The sequence below is a fragment of the Arvicanthis niloticus genome, chromosome 6, assembly GCF_011762505.2.
Source record: "Arvicanthis niloticus isolate mArvNil1 chromosome 6, mArvNil1.pat.X, whole genome shotgun sequence".
NCBI lineage: Eukaryota > Metazoa > Chordata > Mammalia > Rodentia > Muridae > Arvicanthis > Arvicanthis niloticus.
Window position 1 is genome coordinate 24,079,249 of NC_047663.1, and position 20,747 is coordinate 24,099,995.

The following is a 20,747-nucleotide window of genomic DNA, read 5'->3' on the forward strand; positions in this document are numbered from 1 at the left end:
AGAGGCAGGCAGATCTCTGAGTTGGAGGCCAGCCTGGTCTACAGAGTTAGATCCAGGACAGACAGGGCTACACAGAGAAACCCTGTGGTGGGAGAGGGTCGAAGTTACATTCACACAATCTGACTGGGGATGGGTCTCAGGGGAGGTCCTGCGCTGAAAGACTTGAGGACCAAACAGGGAGTCTACCCCAGGACAGGCACCGGTCAAATAAGGCCATGTAACATAGGACCTCACAGTGACAGTAAAACAGAGCCCGCTGCCCAGGCCATCTGAGAGCACCAAGGAAAGGACCACGCCCCCTCCTTCCAAGTCGAACTGATGAGGGCCACGCCCCCTCTCTCCAAATCTATCTGATTGACAGACGTGCGGTTATGTTTTTGCTTTGTTTTCAAAGCAGTTCCCACTACCCCAGGTCGGCCTGGACTCTATTTAGCAGACACCGCCCTTGAGCCCTTGACCTTCTGATCTTTCATCTCTTGGATGCTGGGGTTCAGACCCAGGAACTTGACAAACTTTCTAGCAACTGAGCTACACCCGAGTCTCCCAGATGGACATTTGTACAAGGAGACTACTGGGCATGGTGGCCACCCTGGTCTTCCTGCCCCAGGAGACTCAGAATGCGTCCCCTGCTCCCATCTCTTTACAGCCAAGTAGGATGGGTGACATGAGAGCCTCAGACTAAAGACATCACAAAACAGTGGCTGAGACAAAACAGAAGACAAGCGGGAGAGGAGAACCTTCCAACAGGGGAGCAGCCTCCGATGGGGAGGGCTCCCAGGAGAAGGTGTCTGGGGAGCCTCTTGGTGAGAAAGGTGAATTTGAGTACTGGGAGACCAGTACCCATCTGGAAAAGAGCTCTTCTCACAAAAGCGGGGTGCAGCGGTCAAAGGTTATAGGGGGCAAAGGTCACCACACTTTTGGAGCAGGGGTACAGCCTGAGGCGACTGGCTTGGCTGGAGGACTTAGCCCCTCTTCCACCTGTCATTTGTGTCGGTCGTGAGGCAGCTGTGGTCTGACGCGCGACTCCCAGCTCCTGCTAGGCCCGCCCAGTGCCGGGTGGGACAGCCCAGCCTAGAGCGCGGCCAGGGAAGTGTAGGAGAACCCCGGGAGCGAGCCGGGGTCAGGACAGGAGGTCCACCCGGAGGAGGGGACTACACCTCCCCAGCCTCCCCTCCCCCTCCCCGGTGGCACCACGAGGCACGCAGCCGCATATCACCCGTGCCAGCCCTCACCTCCCGGCAACGTCGCCGCATTCTCAGCCACGCCATCTGGCGTGCCCGCCGCTCCCCGGCACACTGCGGCGGGCGGGGGAGGGGGCAGCGGGGCAGGTGCCCACCCTGGAGCCAGGAGGAAGCGGCAGGTCCCCCTCCCCCAGCGTCCTTTGCGCTTGAGGTGGGGCAGGGGGCTGGGGAAGGGGGGTGGCAGGTGCTCTCAGGCTCTGCGCATCCGAGCATCCGAACTGCTGGAGCAGGCGCCCTCTGGGCAGTGCCATCGGCCCCTCCTGCCTCCTCCCTCAGCGCAACGCCTGGCCTGCCAGAAGCTCGGGACTTCGGGGGTCTCCACTCCTGCCCTTCCCCCACATCTAAGGAGGCGGCCAGTCCCTCCTCACCTGTCCGCCCAGCCAGGGAGGCCCCAGGAGATGGATGCTTGGCTGCAGCCAGGGGCTTGGCACCTGAGTCTGACCCACCTGCTCCCTAGGCCTGATGGATCACCTCCCAGTCTTATTTGGGGGCTTGGGGTGGCTGTCTGTCTGTCTGTCTGTCTGTCCTTCGGATGGTCAGAATGGAGGGGAGCATTTACAGGTTCATGGAGGAATGATTTATTTGGGGGCTAACAAGGAGTGTAGAACGAGCAGTTTTCTAGAACATTCTTCCTGTTCCCTGAGAAAGATTCCCCTAGTCAGTTCAGGAATGACCTGTCTCCTCCCTGCCACCCTCTGCCCTCTCTCCTCCCCCATGCTTGCTTACCTCAGCCCTCTCACCCCTGCCCCTCAGGCCCCAGCTGACACAAAATGGCTGCTGCCCCTCTGAGGCAGCCATTTTAGGTGCCCAGACTGTGGCCTCCCTTGGGATGGGGCTATGTCTCCATGGGAACCTCAGGCCCCAGCTCCCGGCTCCCACCCTGAGGTGTGGGCCGCAGAAATGGAAGTCTTCCAGGCCTGGCTGAAGTGCCCGCCATTCTCCTTTGCCTCTCAGAGACCTGGAGGGGACCAGGCCCCTCACCAACTCCCTTCCCCCAATGCCACGGGGAGGAACAGATGGCATCTCTGGGTGTCCTTCTCCTTTCGTCTCCTTCCTTCCATTTCTGGCTCTTTCTCTCTCTCCGTCACTGCATCTCTGAGTACAGAGAGGAGCGTGCATGTCCCGGCGTGTTAATGCCTGCTTGTGTGTATGTGGACACACGTGTTGTACCTCTTTCGAGCTCATGTCTGAGGCAGGCTCATCCTACACCGCCCTCTGTTCCAGTTTCCCCCTGGTTTTTATTGTATCTTCTAAAAAAAATAAAGTTGAAATGTGTCGAGTGAGAAAAACTTGTTCCATTTTCCTGAAGGAAGAAAAGGAGGATCGGGAGACAGACCCGGAGGGATCAAGTTCTCTGTACCCCTGGCCTGACCACGCAGCCCCCTTACCTCAAGCCTTCCCCTGTAGGATCTTAATGAGGCCTCTCAAATCTAAAGAACAGATATGAGAGACCAAGGGATAGAGGGATACATGGTGCTACAGAGTGTTCCCTTTCCTAAAGAAGGGTCTGCCTCACACCCAGAGGACCCCATCAGATTCCAGTGGGCTTAACCTAATTCTTGGTATGGGGGGGAGGCAGAGGCTATCTTTCTCTGCCAAGGAAGCATCCATACACTTACTCGTTCATACATTCACTCACTAATTTAACAAGAATTTGGATTCTTTGTAGACAAAACATTCTAATTGGAGATGAGATATGTGCAAGAGATTAATTATTATAAAGCAAGTTACAAAGTGTCCTCTTTGTTTTTTTGTTTTGTTTTGTTTTGTTTTTTGTTTTTTGTTTTTTGTTTTTTGTTTTTTGTTTTTTGTTTTTTTTTTCCAGACAGGGTTTCTCTATGTAGTCCTGACTGTCCTGGAACTCACTCTGTGGGCCAGGCTAGCCTCAAATTCACAGAGATTCTCCTGCCTCTGCTTCCTGAGTGCTGGGACTAAAAGTGTGGGCCACCACTGTCCTGCACAGTGACTTAATACTAATAGAGCATGGCAGACTGGAGAGATGGCTCATTGGTTAAGAGCACTGGCTACTCTTCCACAGGTCCTGAGTTCAATTCCCAGCAACCATGTGGTGGCTCACAACCATCTGTACTGGTTTCTGATGCCCCCTTCTGGCATGCAGGTGTACGTGCAAATAGAGCACTCATACATAAAATAAATAAATCTTTAAAATAAATAAAAGCTGGCATTTATTGGAAGCTTATTTTATTGTTGGCCCTATGCTAAACTCATTAACCCATCACCCTACTTAGTGCAGACCAGCAGCCCTATAAAGGGAACAGACTAACATGTATAGATAGGGAAACCAAGGCTAAAAAGAATATCTCAAAGTTCCTTTGTTTGTGGTGGGATTCAAACCCAGGGCTTTGGGCTCTTCAGGTAAGCACCCTACCTTGGAGCTAAATCCCCAGCCTGGAATTCAGCATTTTCTATTACAAAGTGGTGGTGCATGCCTTTAATACCAGTACTCTGAAGGCAAAAGTGAGTTTAGGGCCAGCCTGGTCTACATAGTGATTTCCAAGATAGCCAAGAGTACATAGTGAGATCCCATTTCAAAAACAAAACCAAAAACAAAAACAAAAAAATGAAAACCAGGTGAACAGAATTGACCAAGAATCAGAAGCTCATATCATCCACTATTGTGTGTGTGTGTGTGTGTGTGTGTGTGTGTGTGTGTGTGTGTGTGTGTGTCCAAAGCACCTCATAGCCAAGGGATTAAAGAAGACAGAATCAGGAAAGCCCTTGCAATTCTACCTCAAACTGGAGATGCCCTGGCAAGCCAACCCCCAACCCGGTAATGCCCATGGTTTTACCTCCACCTCTGCCCAAGATCCCATCCTGGCTGTCAGGCTATGTGACTTAGGTGGGGTCCACCTTCTTAGTTGCAGAGCCTATGAAGGACTTCTTGTCCTTGGTGACCACCAAGGCAACTGGGTTGGTGGAGGGGCCCTGGGTTCTAGTCTCAGTTTGCTCCCCTTCTTGGGTTCCTAGCTATATCCATCTCCCTGAGCTGGGGCAGGAAGAGGAAGTTCCTGGCCTTCGGACCTTCTTTGAGCTCCTGGCCTTCAAGAGTCCAGCTCCATACGGCCTCCTTTCAAGCCGGCATGTGTCTCTATGTTCAGTCTGGACATCAAATTCTTGTCTTATCAGCCCAAGACTCCCTGGAGAAGGCTTATCCAGAGGACCAGAGGACAGCCACTTGGGTTGAGGGCTTTGTGAGCTCTTCCTTTGCTTTGTGAGATTCTGTGCTCACCATGTAGCTGGCATCTGAATGTGTGAGGTCAAAGTTGGGTGTGCACAGACAAGAAATTTGGGCGTAAAAACAGTGCCTGCCTGAATCCAGAGTGGGCAAGAGTCTCTACACCAGGCTGCAAGTACTTGTCTCTCACACAGGTTGTCCCTCTGAATAGGGGTATGTTTCCATTTTCTGCACCACCGAGTGAGGAACGGGTAGGGGTGTGGGTGTGTCGAAAGCTCCTCCCTTTAACCTGTACCATTTATGTCTGACAGGATAGGACAGACAGGGGAACTGTAAAATAAAGCACCTGTTTCCTATCTCCCTCAGCAAGACGCCTGTCTGGCCTCCTCCCCTCTGGCCTCTCCTGTGACTGCTGGGGTCAACCTCTGTGGGTTTTGTATTTTCTGCGGTGAGGGAGAATGTTTGGGTAGCATCTAGGAACTCTAAGCAAACAGTCATATCCTCCTTTCAGCTAACCAAATCAGAAGGCCAAGAGGGAGGGCCTGGTGGATGGCAGACCTGGCAAGGATCAGGGGAAGTAAGGCCTCAATGACTGGAAGAGGAGGAGGAAGAAGAGGAAGAGGAGGAGGAGGAGGAGGAGGAGGAGGAGGGCTTCTGGGTTAGGAATCCAGATTTATGCCCACCTTAACCCAGATAGGGGACACATAGCTCATCTCCAAATCTCTCCCTACCCCACCCCACCATACATTTGCCCTTGACACCCAAGGAAAGATCTATGTGATGAGTCCACAGATAGACTCACACATCCCGACAGATACACACACACACACACACACACACACACACACACACACACACACACGCCCATGTAGAGGCACAGACACCCAGGCAGGCAAATCTTTCCCTTTCTCTGTCTTTCCCTTGGTTTGAATTTTGTTCAGCCACATATGTTGTGTGTGCGTGAGGGTGGGTGGGGGAGGGGTAGACAGGGATGAGGAATGGCATGGTGCCAGCATCTACCTATGGGGCTTGGGCCAGGGATGCCCCCCACACCCACCCTGGAAGGAGGCCTCAGCTGTCCCTTTGTGGTGGAGAGGACTCTCTTGGGGAGTGGCAGTAAGCACTGAGGTCCCTTCTCCACACCCCAGGGTCTGGTCCTGACCCACCTTAGGGGCCTGGAGACAGGGAAATGGACAGATCAAGACTCTGGAGAGAGCCCTGAATTGGCCCAGCATCACAAACTGCCAATTCCCAGACTTGCCACCCCATTGTTCCCATGTGGGGGGTTCTATATCTGAGGGGGGCAAATCCTCCCACCTCCCTCTCAATCTCTGCTTTTCCTGCGTTGGGCGGGGAGGGGAGGGCGGCAGAGATATTTATTTATTTCCTTTATTTATTTAATTTTTTTTTTTTTTTGGAGTAGAGAGTGACAGATGGCGGCGGGTCCCGGGGGAGCCGGCTCTCCCCCAATGCAGACGCATGCCAATCACCGTCTCTCATGTGATAGCTGCTGCCCGTGACGTGCCAAGCCCATATGGCCTGGCATAGAGGCTGGTACCCCGCCTGGTAGAGATGCCACACTCGCTCCGCGGCTCGCATGGCGCTCTGAAGACGCCGGCGCCCGCCGCCTTGAGGAACCGCTGCCCCCGCTCCCTGAAGATGGGGGAACAATGAAATAAGCGAGAAGATTCCTCTTCTCCCCCCTCTCTCTCTTGCCCCCTCCCCCTCCCCTCCCCTCTCCCCTTGACTCCTCTCTGAGGTAAGTTGTCCGAGAGGGAGCTAGATCTGACCTGCTATGGGGGGGGGGGGTTTGCTGCTTCGGACATGGAAGTCTCCCCAGTTCTCCTATTCCTGGGACCCTACCCCCCTTACAGGGTGGGCAGTGGGGACACCCCGGGTTCTCTCTCCCATTGGGGCCGCAGCTTAAGGGGCTGCAGAGGGAGATGGTATGCCTAGGATGGGCTGGGGGGGGGGAGGGTCATGAGGCGCGCGAAGAAGCGAAGATGGGGACCCCCCCATGACTGTCCCGAAGGAACCTGCGACCTTTCCCCACCACCAAAAAAGATAAGCAAACAAATAAATTTGGATTTTCCCCCATGGATCTCAAAATACAACGAGATCTGTAGAGAGGTGTGGGAGGGAAGGAGTTTGAAGAGAGGAAGAGGGTCCCTGACCGCAAGGGAGACGAACAGGGTTCGCTTTGGGGTCTCCTCCCCACGCCCGGCTTCTTCAGTCCCCGCTACCCGGAGCCCTCTCCGGGAGACCCGTACGCAGCAGCTAGAGGAGACGGTGCTCCTCCGGCGTCTGGAATTGGGGCTGCGGGGGTGGGGGCCGGGCCGGGGGCGGCGCGCGGCCAACTTGCAAATTGGATTAGGGAGCGTGGGGGTGAGAGGCACCGGAGGGCTTGGGGACCCAGGCCGAGGGGCCGGGATCGCGGAGAGGAGGGACGGGGTGGCTGTCCCCACGGCGGCCGCCCAGCTTCTCTCCATCACCGGGAGAGAGCTGGCTTTCGGGCGAGAGCACCGCCTCCCCGGGAAGAGGGACCTGGTCTCTTAACCCTCCACCCAGCCTCGCTCTCTGGGACCCCGACACCGGTCGGGAGCAGCCTCCTTCCCGGCCAGGGGCGGAGCCGGAGTACGGCTCCAGGGCGAGGGCCTGGGCCGCGGTCCCCCACCGGCAGCCGGGCAGGGCTGAGCCGGCTCTGGGCGGGGCAGCGGGACGTGGTGGGCATCGGGGGTCCCTGAGCTGGAGCGCGTACCAAGACTTGGGGGGTGGAGGCGGGTTGGGGGGCCGTGGTGACCCTGGCGCGCCCCTCACTCTGTGCTGTCTGTCTCCCCGCCCCCGGGGCGCCCTCAGGCACCATGCTGACCCGCCTGTTCAGCGAGCCCGGCCTCCTCTCGGACGTGCCCAAGTTCGCCAGCTGGGGCGACGGCGACGACGACGAGCCGAGGAGCGACAAGGGCGACGCGCCGCCGCAGCCTCCTCCTGCTCCCGGGTCCGGGGCTCCAGGACCCGCCCGGGCCGCCAAGCCAGTGTCTCTTCGTGGAGGAGAAGAGGTCCCCGAACCCACGTTAGCTGAGGTCAAGGAGGAAGGAGAGCTGGGCGGCGAGGAGGAGGAGGAAGAGGAGGAGGAGGAAGGACTGGACGAGGCGGAAGGCGAGCGGCCCAAGAAGCGCGGGCCGAAGAAACGCAAGATGACCAAGGCGCGCCTGGAGCGCTCCAAGCTGCGGCGACAGAAGGCCAACGCGCGGGAGCGCAACCGCATGCACGACCTGAACGCGGCGCTGGACAACCTGCGCAAGGTGGTGCCCTGCTACTCCAAGACGCAGAAGCTATCCAAGATCGAGACGCTGCGCCTGGCCAAGAACTACATCTGGGCTCTCTCGGAGATCTTGCGCTCCGGAAAGCGGCCGGATCTGGTGTCCTACGTGCAGACTCTGTGCAAGGGGCTGTCGCAGCCCACCACGAATCTGGTGGCCGGCTGCCTGCAGCTCAACTCTCGTAACTTCCTCACGGAGCAGGGCGCGGACGGCGCCGGTCGCTTTCATGGCTCGGGTGGCCCTTTTGCCATGCATCCCTACCCGTACCCGTGCTCTCGCCTGGCAGGCGCACAGTGCCAGGCGGCCGGCGGCCTGGGCGGAGGCGCGGCGCACGCCCTGCGGACCCACGGCTACTGCGCCGCCTACGAGACGCTGTACGCGGCGGCGGGTGGCGGCGGCGCCAGCCCGGACTACAACAGCTCCGAGTACGAGGGTCCGCTCAGTCCCCCGCTCTGTCTCAACGGCAACTTCTCGCTCAAACAGGACTCGTCCCCCGATCACGAGAAGAGCTACCACTACTCTATGCACTACTCGGCGCTGCCCGGCTCGCGGCCCGCTGGCCACGGGCTAGTCTTCGGCTCGTCGGCCGTGCGCGGGGGCGTCCACTCCGAGAATCTCTTGTCTTACGATATGCACCTTCACCACGATCGGGGCCCCATGTACGAGGAGCTCAACGCGTTTTTCCATAACTGAGACCTCGCGCCGACCCCTTTCTTTTTCTTTGCCTTTGTCCGGCCCCCTAGCCCCAGCCCCACGAGCTCAGGGGCTCCCACCGACTCCAGCGCCGGGCGCGCGGGGCGCGGGCCGCCGGTTCCGCAGCTCTCCAGAGCGGCGCGGTCTCTTACCTGTGGGTGGCCCGTCCCAGGGGCCTCGCTTGCCTCTGGGGACTCGCCTTCTCTCTCTTCCCAGCGGGCTTCCTCCTCCCTCCTGTGGTGGAGAGCATCTCTGGGGACCTCCCGCCAGGCCCTCCCAGGAGACTCTCTCCACATTCCCAAACTTGGGTTTTCTCTCCCCACCTCCCAGCAGGCCAGAGGCAGTTGGTAAGGGGCTGCTGAGTTTCGGGAAGTGTCTCCCCAACTTATGGTTACTTTAAAAAACAGACACAGAGCTGCCCAGGCCGAAAAGAGTTGGTATCTCTTCCTTCTCGAAGAGGCCAAAGCCAGGGCGTCCAAACACCTTCACCCCAACACGAATCTCCGCGGTTTTTAATTTTTATTTTGGTGGGAGGGGATGTAGATTGAGAGGAAAGAGAGAGGCCAAGCCAATTTGTAACCAGAACCATTTTTCCTTTTCCCTTTTTAAAAAAAAAAACAAACATACAAAAGGAAAAAAAAAGAAAAAGAAAAAGAAAAAAAAAAAAAAGCTGAGAGGCAACGGAGGCCGAACTCAGAGTCTGGATCGGAGAGAAAACGCAGTAAGAACTTTTAGAAGCAATAAAAGGCAAATAATAATAAAAAATACTACCAATAATAATTTTTAAAAAGACACAAATATCTATGCAAGGAGGTTCTGACTGAGCCTAGCAGCCCGACCCGAGATGCTCCTCGGGTCCGCTGGCTGCCCCGCCCTCGCGCGGATCTGTGCACTTTGGTGAAGTGGGGGCCCGCGCCGCCCCTCCCCCCCCCAGTTTCTTACAATCAATGACTCGGAGATTTGGAACCCCAGTGGCACTGCCCTCCTCCCGCCCTGTCCCGTTGTGCGTCATACTGTTTTCTAAAAACCTGTTTCCAAATTTGTATGAAATGGCAAACTGTTGGGGGGGTCGGTTTGGGGAGGGAGGGTTTGCATGAGAGACACACCACACACACGCACACACGCACACACGCACACACACACACACACACGCACACACGCACGCACACCACAACGCACGCACACGCAGGCCTGCCCGACACGGGCGTCAGGGGACAGAAGGAGATGTCTACTGGCACCTCCTCTCTACAGGCGCTCTGGTCCTTCCCCTCTTGGAGTGAGGTGGAGGACCCTAGACCTGGAAACAGCCTTACCCTTGTCCAGTCTGTGCCTCAGTGGGCGCCAAGCTCCTGGTGATTTCTGGTGGCTGGAGAGGGTTGTTTTGTTTTGTTTGGGGGGATTTTTGTTGTTGCTTTTGTTTTTTGTTTTGTGTTTTGGTTCTAGGCTCCTCCTGACTTTTGTCATCCAGTGAGCTGGGAGAACTGAGGCCTCCTCTGGCGGTTCCCCTGCAAGAGGCAACAGGTGAAGCTCCCCCCACCGGACGCAGGGAACCAGGCACCCAAACACACGATGCAAAAAACGCAAACCCACAGGCGACACACCCCCACACACGCAATTTTACCTTCCTCTTGTAGCGAAGATGAAACTCCTGTCGGACACCCGAAGTGCATTGCGTGTTTCTGTTGAGTTTAATGACGATTAATAAATATTTATGTAAATGAGATGCAAAGCAGACCCGCTTTCTCACAGTGGCCTCCTTTTATAGGTGGGGGCAAGGACTGATCTGGGACTGGGGTGATTGAGGCTATGTCGAGTGATTGACTGCTCAGAAGCTTAAAAGAATAACCGAGGGCATTCCTGGGTGGGGTTTCCACACTGCAAGACCTACACACACACACATACACACACACACACACCACAGTGGGCTCATGAACATTCACACTCGCCCTTCCTAGGCCCCACCCAGATTTACATAGGCACCCGGCACCAAGCACCCCTATGTCCTACTTACCTCCATCCAGGTCCTCCAAACACCTAAGGATCTTCTCTGAAAACAAAACATCTTTCTATCAATGAATAGTTATCAAAGCAGAACCGTCCCGTCGTTTTATAACCCTTGGCTCTCTGTTACAAAAGCCAGATGAGTGGAAATAAAAAGAACATTTGGGAGGCAGACATGGATATTCTTGAATTGAAAGAGAGAGAGAGAGAGAGAGAGAGAGAGAGAGAGAGAGAGAGAGATCATGAGGATAAAATATTAATGGAAAAATCTCCTTTCTATCTTAAATTTTTGTTTCAGTGGGCTCAAAGGAACGGACTCTTGGCTTCAGGGATATTGACATTTTAGGGGTATGGATAAAGTTGGAGGCTGAATCTGGAGGGGGCCCCTGGTTAAGGACATGAGCAAAAGGGGACAACACTGATTAATGCCTGCACAATCTCTTTCTCTGCTGCAGTTCTAGAAAAAGGGGGCCTTGGTGGAAAGCACACAGGACAACCCACTTATACTTGGAGCTCACCGTTTTGTTGCCCATACCCCTAGAGGCAGAGACAACTTGGCCAAAGGCTTTCCCTGAAAAGATGCCCCTCCCTCCTTAGACCCCAGTGCCCAACAGAGCTTGAAATATTTGAAAGGAAGTCTGGGTCCTAAAACATAAGGAGACTTAGAAATTCCCCACAAAGAAGTTTCCCTCGGTGCTTTTCCTCCCTCAAAACACGATCATTTTAGGATTGAAGTGAGGTTGAGTGTAATATTGCTCGAAGCTGAGGTCAGATATGCTAATGACTCTTAGGTCCATAACCCAAAATGAGATCCTCCTAACAGAAGCAGGGAAGAGAAAGGAGGGAGTCTGGATGCCAAAAGGGAAGCAGAGTAAGCGGCAACTGAGCCCAGCGGCTCCACTCAGTTCCCACATCTTACTAAGTCTTCTGAGTAAAAACAACCCCTTGTGGCTTCTAAGCGGCTGCAGGCAGAGGGACGCCGGGAGCTGTCCACTCCTCGGTGCTGACCCGTATCTAACATTTTCTCTTCTGGCTGCCGAGGGAGACTGGCGCCTGGGACTGGGGAGCAGAGCCCATCGGATTCTCCAGCAGGCAGACTTCCTAGGAGACATTCATTGTTGATTCTTTAAAAAACGTTCACCGTACTCTGGATTTCTCTCAGGATCACCTCTCCAGAGTGAGAGTGAGCCCTTTGTCATTGGGATTCTTCCCCGTGGGTGGCTAATGAGATCTAACAGATCTCTGAGTCGTTTTTATTCTTGAGAGAAATGTTTTGGTCCATCTTCTATATCCCTCACTTCTGTGGGGAGTTGGGAAGCTTGCAAGATGCACATTCTGACCCTAACCCAAGGAGCTGGTCTGATCCTGGGCAAGGCCTGGCAGGGGCACTTGGAAGAAAAGGAATTGGGCATCGTCCCAAGATGTGATTCTTATTTTGCCCTGGAAACAAGGTTAATAATTGGGCTTCTCTCCCACTCAGCTGGTTTCCCAGAACTTGCTCTGAACTCCAAGCTGGGCACGATCCAGGTGGCTTGGGGCCGGATGTAGGGGACCCCCTCCACGTGGCTCCCTGGCTAGATCACAGACTTCTACATAGCTTTTCCAGCTGCCCCACACTGCTCTGTTTAGTTCTGAAGCCAGATTACAGCTTCTTTTGAAAGGTAGTGACTCTTGGGCCATTGCATCTATAGGTCAGGCCATGTGGGGACTCGAGGATCCTTATAGGAACAGGGACACTGGAGCCTCTGCTTCTAAGGAATCCTGCCAGTATCCCAACTCCAATTCCTGACCTTCCCCCATACTCTCTGCACTCTGGCTGACTCTAGCCTCCCACCACCGCCCTCCTCCCCAACACAACACTTAACTGCCCTGGTGGGATGGTAAGATGAGCAGGAGAAGAAGATATACACGGACACTCGGCCCCAGACGCCCCCTCACAGATCTCTTTCTCTCGCTTGGCTTGTCTGAACACACTTCCTGAGAAGCTCCATGAACAGAAGGAGGGGGGAGGTGAGAGGGTGCTGACATGGCTTGGGGCAGGGTGGTGGACAGAAGCAGAAAGTGCAAAGAGGATTTCTTTCTTTCTACTAGCCTAAACAGCAGGCTCTCCAAGCAATCCATGCCCTGTTTAGCTCAACCCCTGGGCTGCCCAACCCAATGTCTGGAGGCAGGTTCAATCTGGAGAGTGTTTTCTCCTTGATTTTTCCAGCCCCCATCCTTTGCCTAGCATTTGAAAATAGCAGAGAATCAGAGATACCCATTTGCTTATCTATCAGGATGAGGAAAGGATGTTGTAGTTGTCTCTCTCCTTGTCATTTAGTTTAATTCCATCCCAGCTACTACCTGGACAGTGATTCACTGTCCATTAGTGAAACTCCAGCCACCTATGGTACTAACTGGATGAACTACAGGGGGAGGGGAAAAAAGATGAGTCCTAGTGGAGCAGCCACAGGGAAGCCAGTCACTCTAGACACCCCATGGGGGCGGGGTACCAGCTTGTTTTCCCTCCACAAGTTCAAAGACACCTGGACTAGGGTCATAGATTTCATTCTCTTTTACCCAGCTTTGGCTTCCTCCTCTTCCAGGAACCTGTAACCAGAAGCCAGTTGCTCCTAGAAGCTTCCATGTATTTCTGGAGACAGCAGGACTAAGTACACTCTAGATCCCACAAATAAGTTTTCAAGGTAGAAGGGGTGTGTGTGGGATAAGACAATACTGGCCCAAGCCCCTGCCACAGGACAAGAGAGGGCCAAGGTCTGCCCAGGGCTCCTGACAGTGGGTGGACAATTTAAAGGGGAAAGCTTCTTGTTTACACGGAGTGGGTGGAGACAGAGCCTGCACACCAGGAAGGCTCCCAGACTCCAGCCCAAGACATTCTTTTTTTTTTTTTTTTTTTTTTTTTTCTTCTAAGCTTTGGTAACCAGGTGTTGGCCACTGGCCTAAAATGAAGGTGACACCTGGACTCTGAGAAGCCTGGAAACTCCACAATTCCACCATGGTTCTGAGTCTTGGTGTGTGTGTGTGTGTGTGTGTGTATGTGTGTGTGTGTGTGTGTGTGTGTTCACCCAGGCCTTCAAAAATGTCCCACAAAATTTTCCTAGGTGAGCAGACTTAGGTGTTTGATGCTGCTGCCTTGGGGAGGTTGTTTTGCTATTGAAACTTTATTCTAAAACACTGGGTTAAGAGTGTGAGCCTTGCACAGACAAACTAGAGAAGGCCAGGAGTGGGCAGGGCTAGCCTGGGGGCGAGCACTGCATACCTGGCAGGGTTCTGGGTTGGTTTTTTTCCCAGTCTCATAAGAAGCTAGGAAAAGGAGCGGAAGACAGGAAGCTAGCTAGTGCTGCAGGGAGGAGAGGAGGGTACCCTTTTAAGCACTAGCCATGCCAAGGGAGATGGGGCACACTATCCAACTTTGCCCTGACTATGTCTCTGGAGCTGCCAGTTTCGCTCTCTCCAGCCTCTCCAAGGTAAACTGGGGGTGTGGGGAGTTCAGTTCTACACCTGGGGTGTGAGCCCAGTGTTCTGTGATTCCGACCTCTTTCCCTCTCTTGGACTCTTTCAAGCACGGTTTGTATCTCTCATTCCCGTTCCTCTTTTTTGAAATTAATTGAATTAGGAACGGGTTTTTCTGGAGATTTTCCTGCCTCCCACCTCAGGCTGAGCTGGCCAGGAGGCCAAGGCTGAGAGGTCAGGTTCCGCTGGGGCCCGCAAGAGCCCACAAGCCCTTTGGGGACCCGCATGCCAGTTCCTAGCCTCAGCCAAGACTTTGCCAAGGGCACAGCTGGGCGGGGTCTGGGCAGTCCGCCCGGCTTGGGACATCTGTTCTCGCCAGAGTCGCATTAAAAGCTAGTGGTGGGGGTAGGGGGCTCAGAAACAACCCCTCAAAACCCAGGCGGGTGCCGGCAGAAGCAGGAGAGGACCCGGTATCACTCGGACTTATTTTTCTTCTCTTTAGAGAACAGAGTGAAATTTAGGGTGAGGTCAGGTGGTGTATTCTCTCTCCCCTTGGTCTTACCCACTTCCCTGTCAGATTCACATGGGGCCTCCCTCCTGCCCAGCTGTAAGGCACCCCAGCCTCGCTCCAGCCTTCGGGAAGCCCCAGGAGGCGCCGGCATCGGCAATTCAGCAGAGGCTGCAGCCGGCCCGACGCGGAGATAAATCCCGCTTGCTGCGAACTGGGTTCCTAGGACAAGGTTTGGGCACTACGCAGGGGGAGAGTAAAAAAAAAAAAAAAAACCTCAATTTAAATATCTGAAATATTTGCTTTTATATGGAAGACTGGGCGGTACTTTAAAACACACACACAGAGAGAGAGAGAGAGAGAGAGAGAGAGAGAGAGAGAGAGAGAGAGAGAGAGAGAGAGAGAGAGAGAGAGAGAGAGAGACTGACTCCCCAGAAGAACCACAAAGCCCCTAAGCTAAACCAAACCCAAATTCTTAACTACTGATCATTTTGTAGAAAATGACAGAAAAATTCCTCAGACGTTTCCTTTGGTGTTGCGGATAAAAAAAAAAAACAAAAAAAAAAAAAAAAAAAAACAAAACAAAAAAAAAAAACCTCCCGCCTGCCCAAGCCCTGAGCTCGATGCTCCTCCACCACCCCAGAGCCCTGGCGCCGAGCCCAGGTCGCCCCCTGCCCACCCTTCACTCGCATGTCTGTGCCAGTCTGTGCCACTCAGCCGGTGCCCGGTGCCCAGTGCCAGGCGCGGGGGGAAGGCGGGGAGGAGCCGAGGCTCCAGCTTAAATTCCATGGCATCTGTTCATTATTATACAGTGAGGATTTTTATATGGACAGCTAAATTAAAGACAGATTTTTGCCAGAATTGCAGATCCCATAAAAATGATGACACAGGATGGGGGCTTTTTCTTTTTTTTTTTTTTAAAAAAAGAAAGATTAAAACCACAACATAACAAACCACACCTCAGACCCCTCTGTGCCTCAGTTCTCTGTCTTTTGATTTTCTTTGCCATTTTACCCATCTTTCCTTCTGATGGTCCTGAGAGAATCCAACCTACCCACCTCTGCCCGCACTGCCCTCCATTCCCAGATAAACACAGAAACTCGGTGACCACCCATTTGCCTCCAAAGGTGCAGGAGCGCCAGCTCAGGCTCCTGGGATCAGAAGGAGAACAGGAATCGTGTCTGGCCTGGGGAGCAGCTCAGCTTTTCAGTCTTTGCTTCTGTGCTTTGCCAGTCTTTAAGCCAAAGGTCTTGGAGGCATCTGGTCTTCAGACCAGGTATGGGGGTGTGTGTGTGTCATCTGCTGAGGGATAACGCCTGGGCAGCACCAATTTCTTCATTGCTGATGGACAAGGATATGCAGTCGGGCATCCTGAGTGATTTCCCACTTGTGGAAGTTCCTGAATTTCAAATTTCACAGATTCTAAGATGCTGGACCCTGCACCTGGGTAGTATGCTTTAAAATTGGTGGGGTTGCTGAATCTCTAGAATTCCAAAAGAGTCCTGTGCCAGGGGAAGTTGGTCTAGACTTCGGTGGTTCTGTACCCGACTTTGAAGCTGTGGCATGATATTTTGGGGCCCACGGGGCTTTCAGAGAAGGTTTGGCAGAAGTAGACAACATCAGGAGGAGAGATGGGGTCACTCAGAGGGGTTCTGAAAATGTCCCCTAAGGCCAGTGGGAGCCATTTTTTCCTCTAAAAAATGTTTTCAGGGCAAGTTAAATATGTTCAGGACAAGTACATATGTGCAGAGTTCTGTGTCCTCTAGACAATTGCTGACTGTGTGTGTCTGTCTGTCTGTCTGTGACTCTGTCTGTGTAGCTGTCTGCTTGTCTCTCTCTCGGATTCGGAGCTGACAGAATTCCTATCAAAAGAGTGAAGGCAGGACATCTGTGTGCCGAATGACTGTGCCTACTCGAACCTGCCAATCGCTCCTGGCACGAACTGGGTAACAAATGCCTGTTACCTCGGAATGCTGGCGGGTGGGGGGAGGGGGAGGACGCCTGGCACCACCCGGGCTGTCAAGCTCTGCCAAGACCCCCTCCTGCCCGCTGCGGGTCTCGCCCCCTTCCCTGAGTTGGGGGTCCATGGAATTGGATTATTTATTAATTAGCAGTAATTTGAAAATTTGGGTGTCTCAGCCTGGTGACCCCTTCTTCTCTGCTTTTAGAACCTTGATCCCCTCTCCCATCCTGCCCTCCCCTCTTTCTGGATTAACTCTGGGTTTCTACTAAGGGCAGGCGGCCAGTTGTTGGGAAAGGGGCTCATGGAATGCAGGAAAAGGGGTCTCTAGAGGCAAGAATTCCGCTAAAGTTGCCAGGAGGAGTTTCTCTCACAAAGTGTGAGGGTCTGGGCAGAGGGTCTGCGTGTAGACGGGGCTGTTTGGCTGGGCTGTGGAGTGGGGCAGAGCCGAAAAGGGGCAAGAACAGTGGAGAGGTGGAGCTAAGGAGACCAAAGAAAAAGAGGACGAGGGGAGGAGGTAAGAGGTGAAGCGAGCTGATTCTCTCTGTGCAGAAGCCGGAGCCACCACCTTGTTGGCCTCGAGAGCAGGCTGTGCTCTGAGATCCATCAACTGGTTCTGTTGTGGGATGGGGGGAGGGGAGAAGAGAGCGCCACTGTCACAGCCGGTGCCAGCTGGGGGTGGGGTATTGCGAGGAGGGGCGGAGAGCACATCTAAAATTCCAAGACATCTGTTCACCCAAGGAGGAGATGCCGCGCTCAAGAAGGCAGGGCACCCTCGCCTCACCCGCTCTGTAGCCGTTTGTGCCAGGGAGGAACCCTCACTTCAACCCACCCCAGACCACCAAAGCAGGCCCGTGGAGACTAGGGGCCGGGGTGCCAAGTTTGAGTTGGAGATGGGGGGTGCTGCACGAACTGCTGCCCTTCTGATGGGCCCTCAAACTGGGGGTGGAGAATAGGGTTCAGGGGAGGGCTGTGTGGGGTAGAAATCCTGAAAGAAATAATGGGAGAGGTCCTCTGGCCCCTGGTACCCACAGACTCCACCCCCCCCCCACTTCTCCAGTCATCACAAACTCAGATGTTAAGCTTCCCACTTCTGTAAACACACAAGTCTACATAACTGGCCTATCACGCACTCAATTATTTATTAATTGCTCAAACAACTTTATTGAGTGCTTGGTCTATTCTAGGCCTGGACTGGGAACGACAGGAACACCTTCCTGCCCTGAACAGTCCACTAGTGAGACTCTTTGAGACAGGTGTGCTGCCCAGCACCCACTAAGACCAGATACACTCTTCTTCCTGGGAGCTGGGAGGGAGTGCTCCCTCCCTCCTCTTTCTGGGAGCCCCAGCAAGGAACCTTGGACCCAAAGCCAGCAACTTTCTTACCTGCTCCCTATTGGCGGGAGCCCCCATGCCCCCAGCTGTGGCTGAATGGGCTCCAATACACTTTCCACTAAGCGGCAACGACTACCTCTGTCTTTAGTGCCCTGCCTTGGCACCTGCCTTCCACCAGGGTTGCCCTAGCTGGGCCGACAGAGGCCAAGCCTCTCAGCTGGGAAATGTCCATGTGGTTGCTACTTAAAAACTGATTTATGAGGCCGCTGCGGCTGCAGAACCTTGGCCTGCGGTCCTGGTAGTAATCAAGGGCATATGCCCATCTCGCCTGGCACTGCCCAGTCTGTGAGCCCAGCCCTGGCCTCTGCTCTCCTATTGGGAAGAGAGAGGCACAAAGCCCAGAGTCTTCTCTTCCCAAACCTTCTCTGTCTCTCTCTACCCTCTTCCTTTTCCTCCTCCTTTTCTTCCCTTTCCCCTTTCCCTCCCTCCCTCCCTCCCTCCCTCCCTCCCTCCCTCCCTCCCTTTCTTTTCCTTCTCTCCCAAGTGGCGAGGACCAGCCTGTGTGCCGGGCTGGCGCTCACAGCTGCAGCCCATCTGCTATGATTGAATGGTGACAGTGACGAGACAGGAGCTGGGGGGAACGGGGGCTGCCCTGCTACCCCTTACCCCTCCCTTGCCAACCCCCACATGCTTCCTTGACCTCCAGAACGAAGACCATCCATTTTGCTGGTGCAGGCTGGGGGAATCCCACCTCTTGAGGAGCAGTAAGGGAATTCCTTTCCCTTCAACTAGATTCCTGAGAGGAGGCGTGCAGAAAAGAGGGAGAGGGGTTGGAAGAGCCTTCTGGGAGAAAAAGCCCCTACCCACACAGCCTTGGGTGAGGCAGGAGCCACCGCCAATGACCAGCAAATAGATAAAACTCCTAGTTTGCGTTGCTAATGCAGGCACAGACTCTAGCTTCTTCTGGAAGCCAAGAAAGTAAGTGTCTTTGAGAACCTCAGGTGAAAACTCTGCCCTGTGACCAAGACCAAGGATCTCAGCTCTTTGTGTCATTTCCTCCCTCTGGAGCCTTGTAAACGCCCCTCCCTTCTCTCTCCTCCAGCAGTGCGTTGGAGGAGACCTGGAAAAACCCAGTCTTCATTGGTGTCCAAAGTGAGACCTAAGAACTGGACCTAAGAGGAAGTCCAGCTGAGCACAAGGAAGGGTTTCCCAGCTGAGCCACAGAAAGGTTGAGGGATACAACAAGGGTGACGCTGAGACAGTTATTGGGTGTACTTGGCTCACTTAGGCATCATAAATGAGCTGAGGTGATAGTCATCTCAAGGAGCCTGTGAGGTCAGGCCTACCTGTAGGACACGCAGGGTGTCCCTGGGTGAGAGCCTAGGCCTGGCTTTCCTTAGTGGGAAAAAAGAGAAGAACAGGAGACCTGAAACTCTTTAGAAGGTAATCCAGCATCCTTTCCCTTACCTCCTCCGTCTGCCCATCTTCCTCTGACAGGCCTTCATCCTTAATCATCACAGCATCCATCCTCCAGGGAATGCCCACACACTGCCCACACACATGGCTTCTGTCTCCTGCCACTGCCCACATTTGAGTGAGTAGAAACACTCCCAGGAAGGCACCTGCACTCCCATCCACCTTGTGAGGAGACTACACAACACACATGACTTCAGTTCCATAGGTCCTCATCCTCCTTGAACCCTGGGAAGCTTGAGGGGAGGGAGTTCCACCTGACACTCCTCTCTTCTTCAGACACTGTGTGTGTGTGTGTGTGTGTGTGTGTGTGTGTGTGTGTGTGTGTGTGTATGGGTCTCTTGGTCCTCATTTGCATATCCACCTCCCTCTTTTCTGGGTCTTTCTTTTTTCCACATTTGTATATACTCTCACCCAGCATCTCTCCTTCCCTCTCTTTTCTCTGTGCACTCTCATTCTCTCTTATTTTATGCGATTCTTTCATGGTAACCCTGTAGTCTCTGGAAATATCTTCCGCCAGGAGAGAGTGGGCATTTTTATGTTCCATGCACTCCACAATTAAAGGTTTGTTAGTGAGAGAAGTGTCTCCAGTACACAGTCTCACTGCAGAGGGAGACAGGAACCCATAATCCAATCTGAGGGATAAGCATTAGGCAGTCACTAAATCTTTGCAATCCTCACAGCAAATCCAGATCAACATTGTTGTCTATTTGCTGAAGACAAGTTGGGATAAGAAACAAGGGAGGCAGTGTGAGGGTGCACGTCTGTAATCCTAGCATTTGGAGGGTATAACCAGAAGAATGGGGGGCTCAAGAAGGTCAAATGCAGCTTCAGCTACATAGTGAGTCTGAGGTAAGGCTGGGCTGCAGGAGACCCTTTCTAAAAAATAAGAAGCAAGAAAAAAATTAATAGCAATCTGGGCCTGGGTGTTCAGACTGCACTCTCTTTTATTTGGGAAGCTGAGCAAGAAGGATCTTGCCTAGGCTACAGAGCAAGTTCAGGACCAGCCTATCCAATGTAACAAGACCTGATCTCAAAAGAAAAAGTTTTTTTAAAAAATGACTAAGTAGGAGGGGTGGCCCTGTGAGGAAGTAAGGCCAGGTCACCTTTGAGGAAATGGGAAGAGTTTGTGGTGTATTTTACCTGTGAGGGGTGTGGCTAGAGATTCTCCCTGGCCTACCTGGAAGAGGTACACACTTGGTCATCTCTGGGTTGGCCACTGTGTATGTTCCTAACAGGAACGAGGAAAAACATGGTGCAACTTTCTTATTATGGGCTTTGATGGATTGAGGTAGACATGGCTCTGGAATCAATAGCCACTATGTGTCAGGGTTTTGAAGTACATTGATTAAAGGAGCACTTTCCCTGACTCATAAAAAGCAAAACAAAACAAAGGAAAGAGAACAAACAAACAGACAAAAAAAAAAAAAAAACCAGAAACAAAAACACTTGAACCACAATCATCTACTCCTGCTCAGAGGCTACAAAATATATTATAGAGCATGGGTATGCTATACAATGCTTAATTAAATAAATTAAAAAAAAAGACAAAGTATGTCGCTTAGCA

At 53.4% G+C, this 20,747-nt stretch overlaps 1 protein-coding gene across 1 annotated transcript; it reads left to right on the forward strand.

Annotated features, from left to right (window-relative positions):
* Positions 1–5,992: 5,992 nt before the first annotated feature.
* Neurod2 (neuronal differentiation 2) lies at positions 5,993–10,171 on the forward strand. The gene is made up of 2 exons (XM_034504281.2): positions 5,993–6,196; positions 7,294–10,171. Exon 2 carries the CDS (start codon positions 7,299–7,301, stop codon positions 8,448–8,450), a length of 1,152 nt encoding a protein of 383 aa, XP_034360172.1. The 5' UTR covers positions 5,993–6,196; positions 7,294–7,298; the 3' UTR covers positions 8,451–10,171.
* Positions 10,172–20,747: the final 10,576 nt, after the last annotated feature.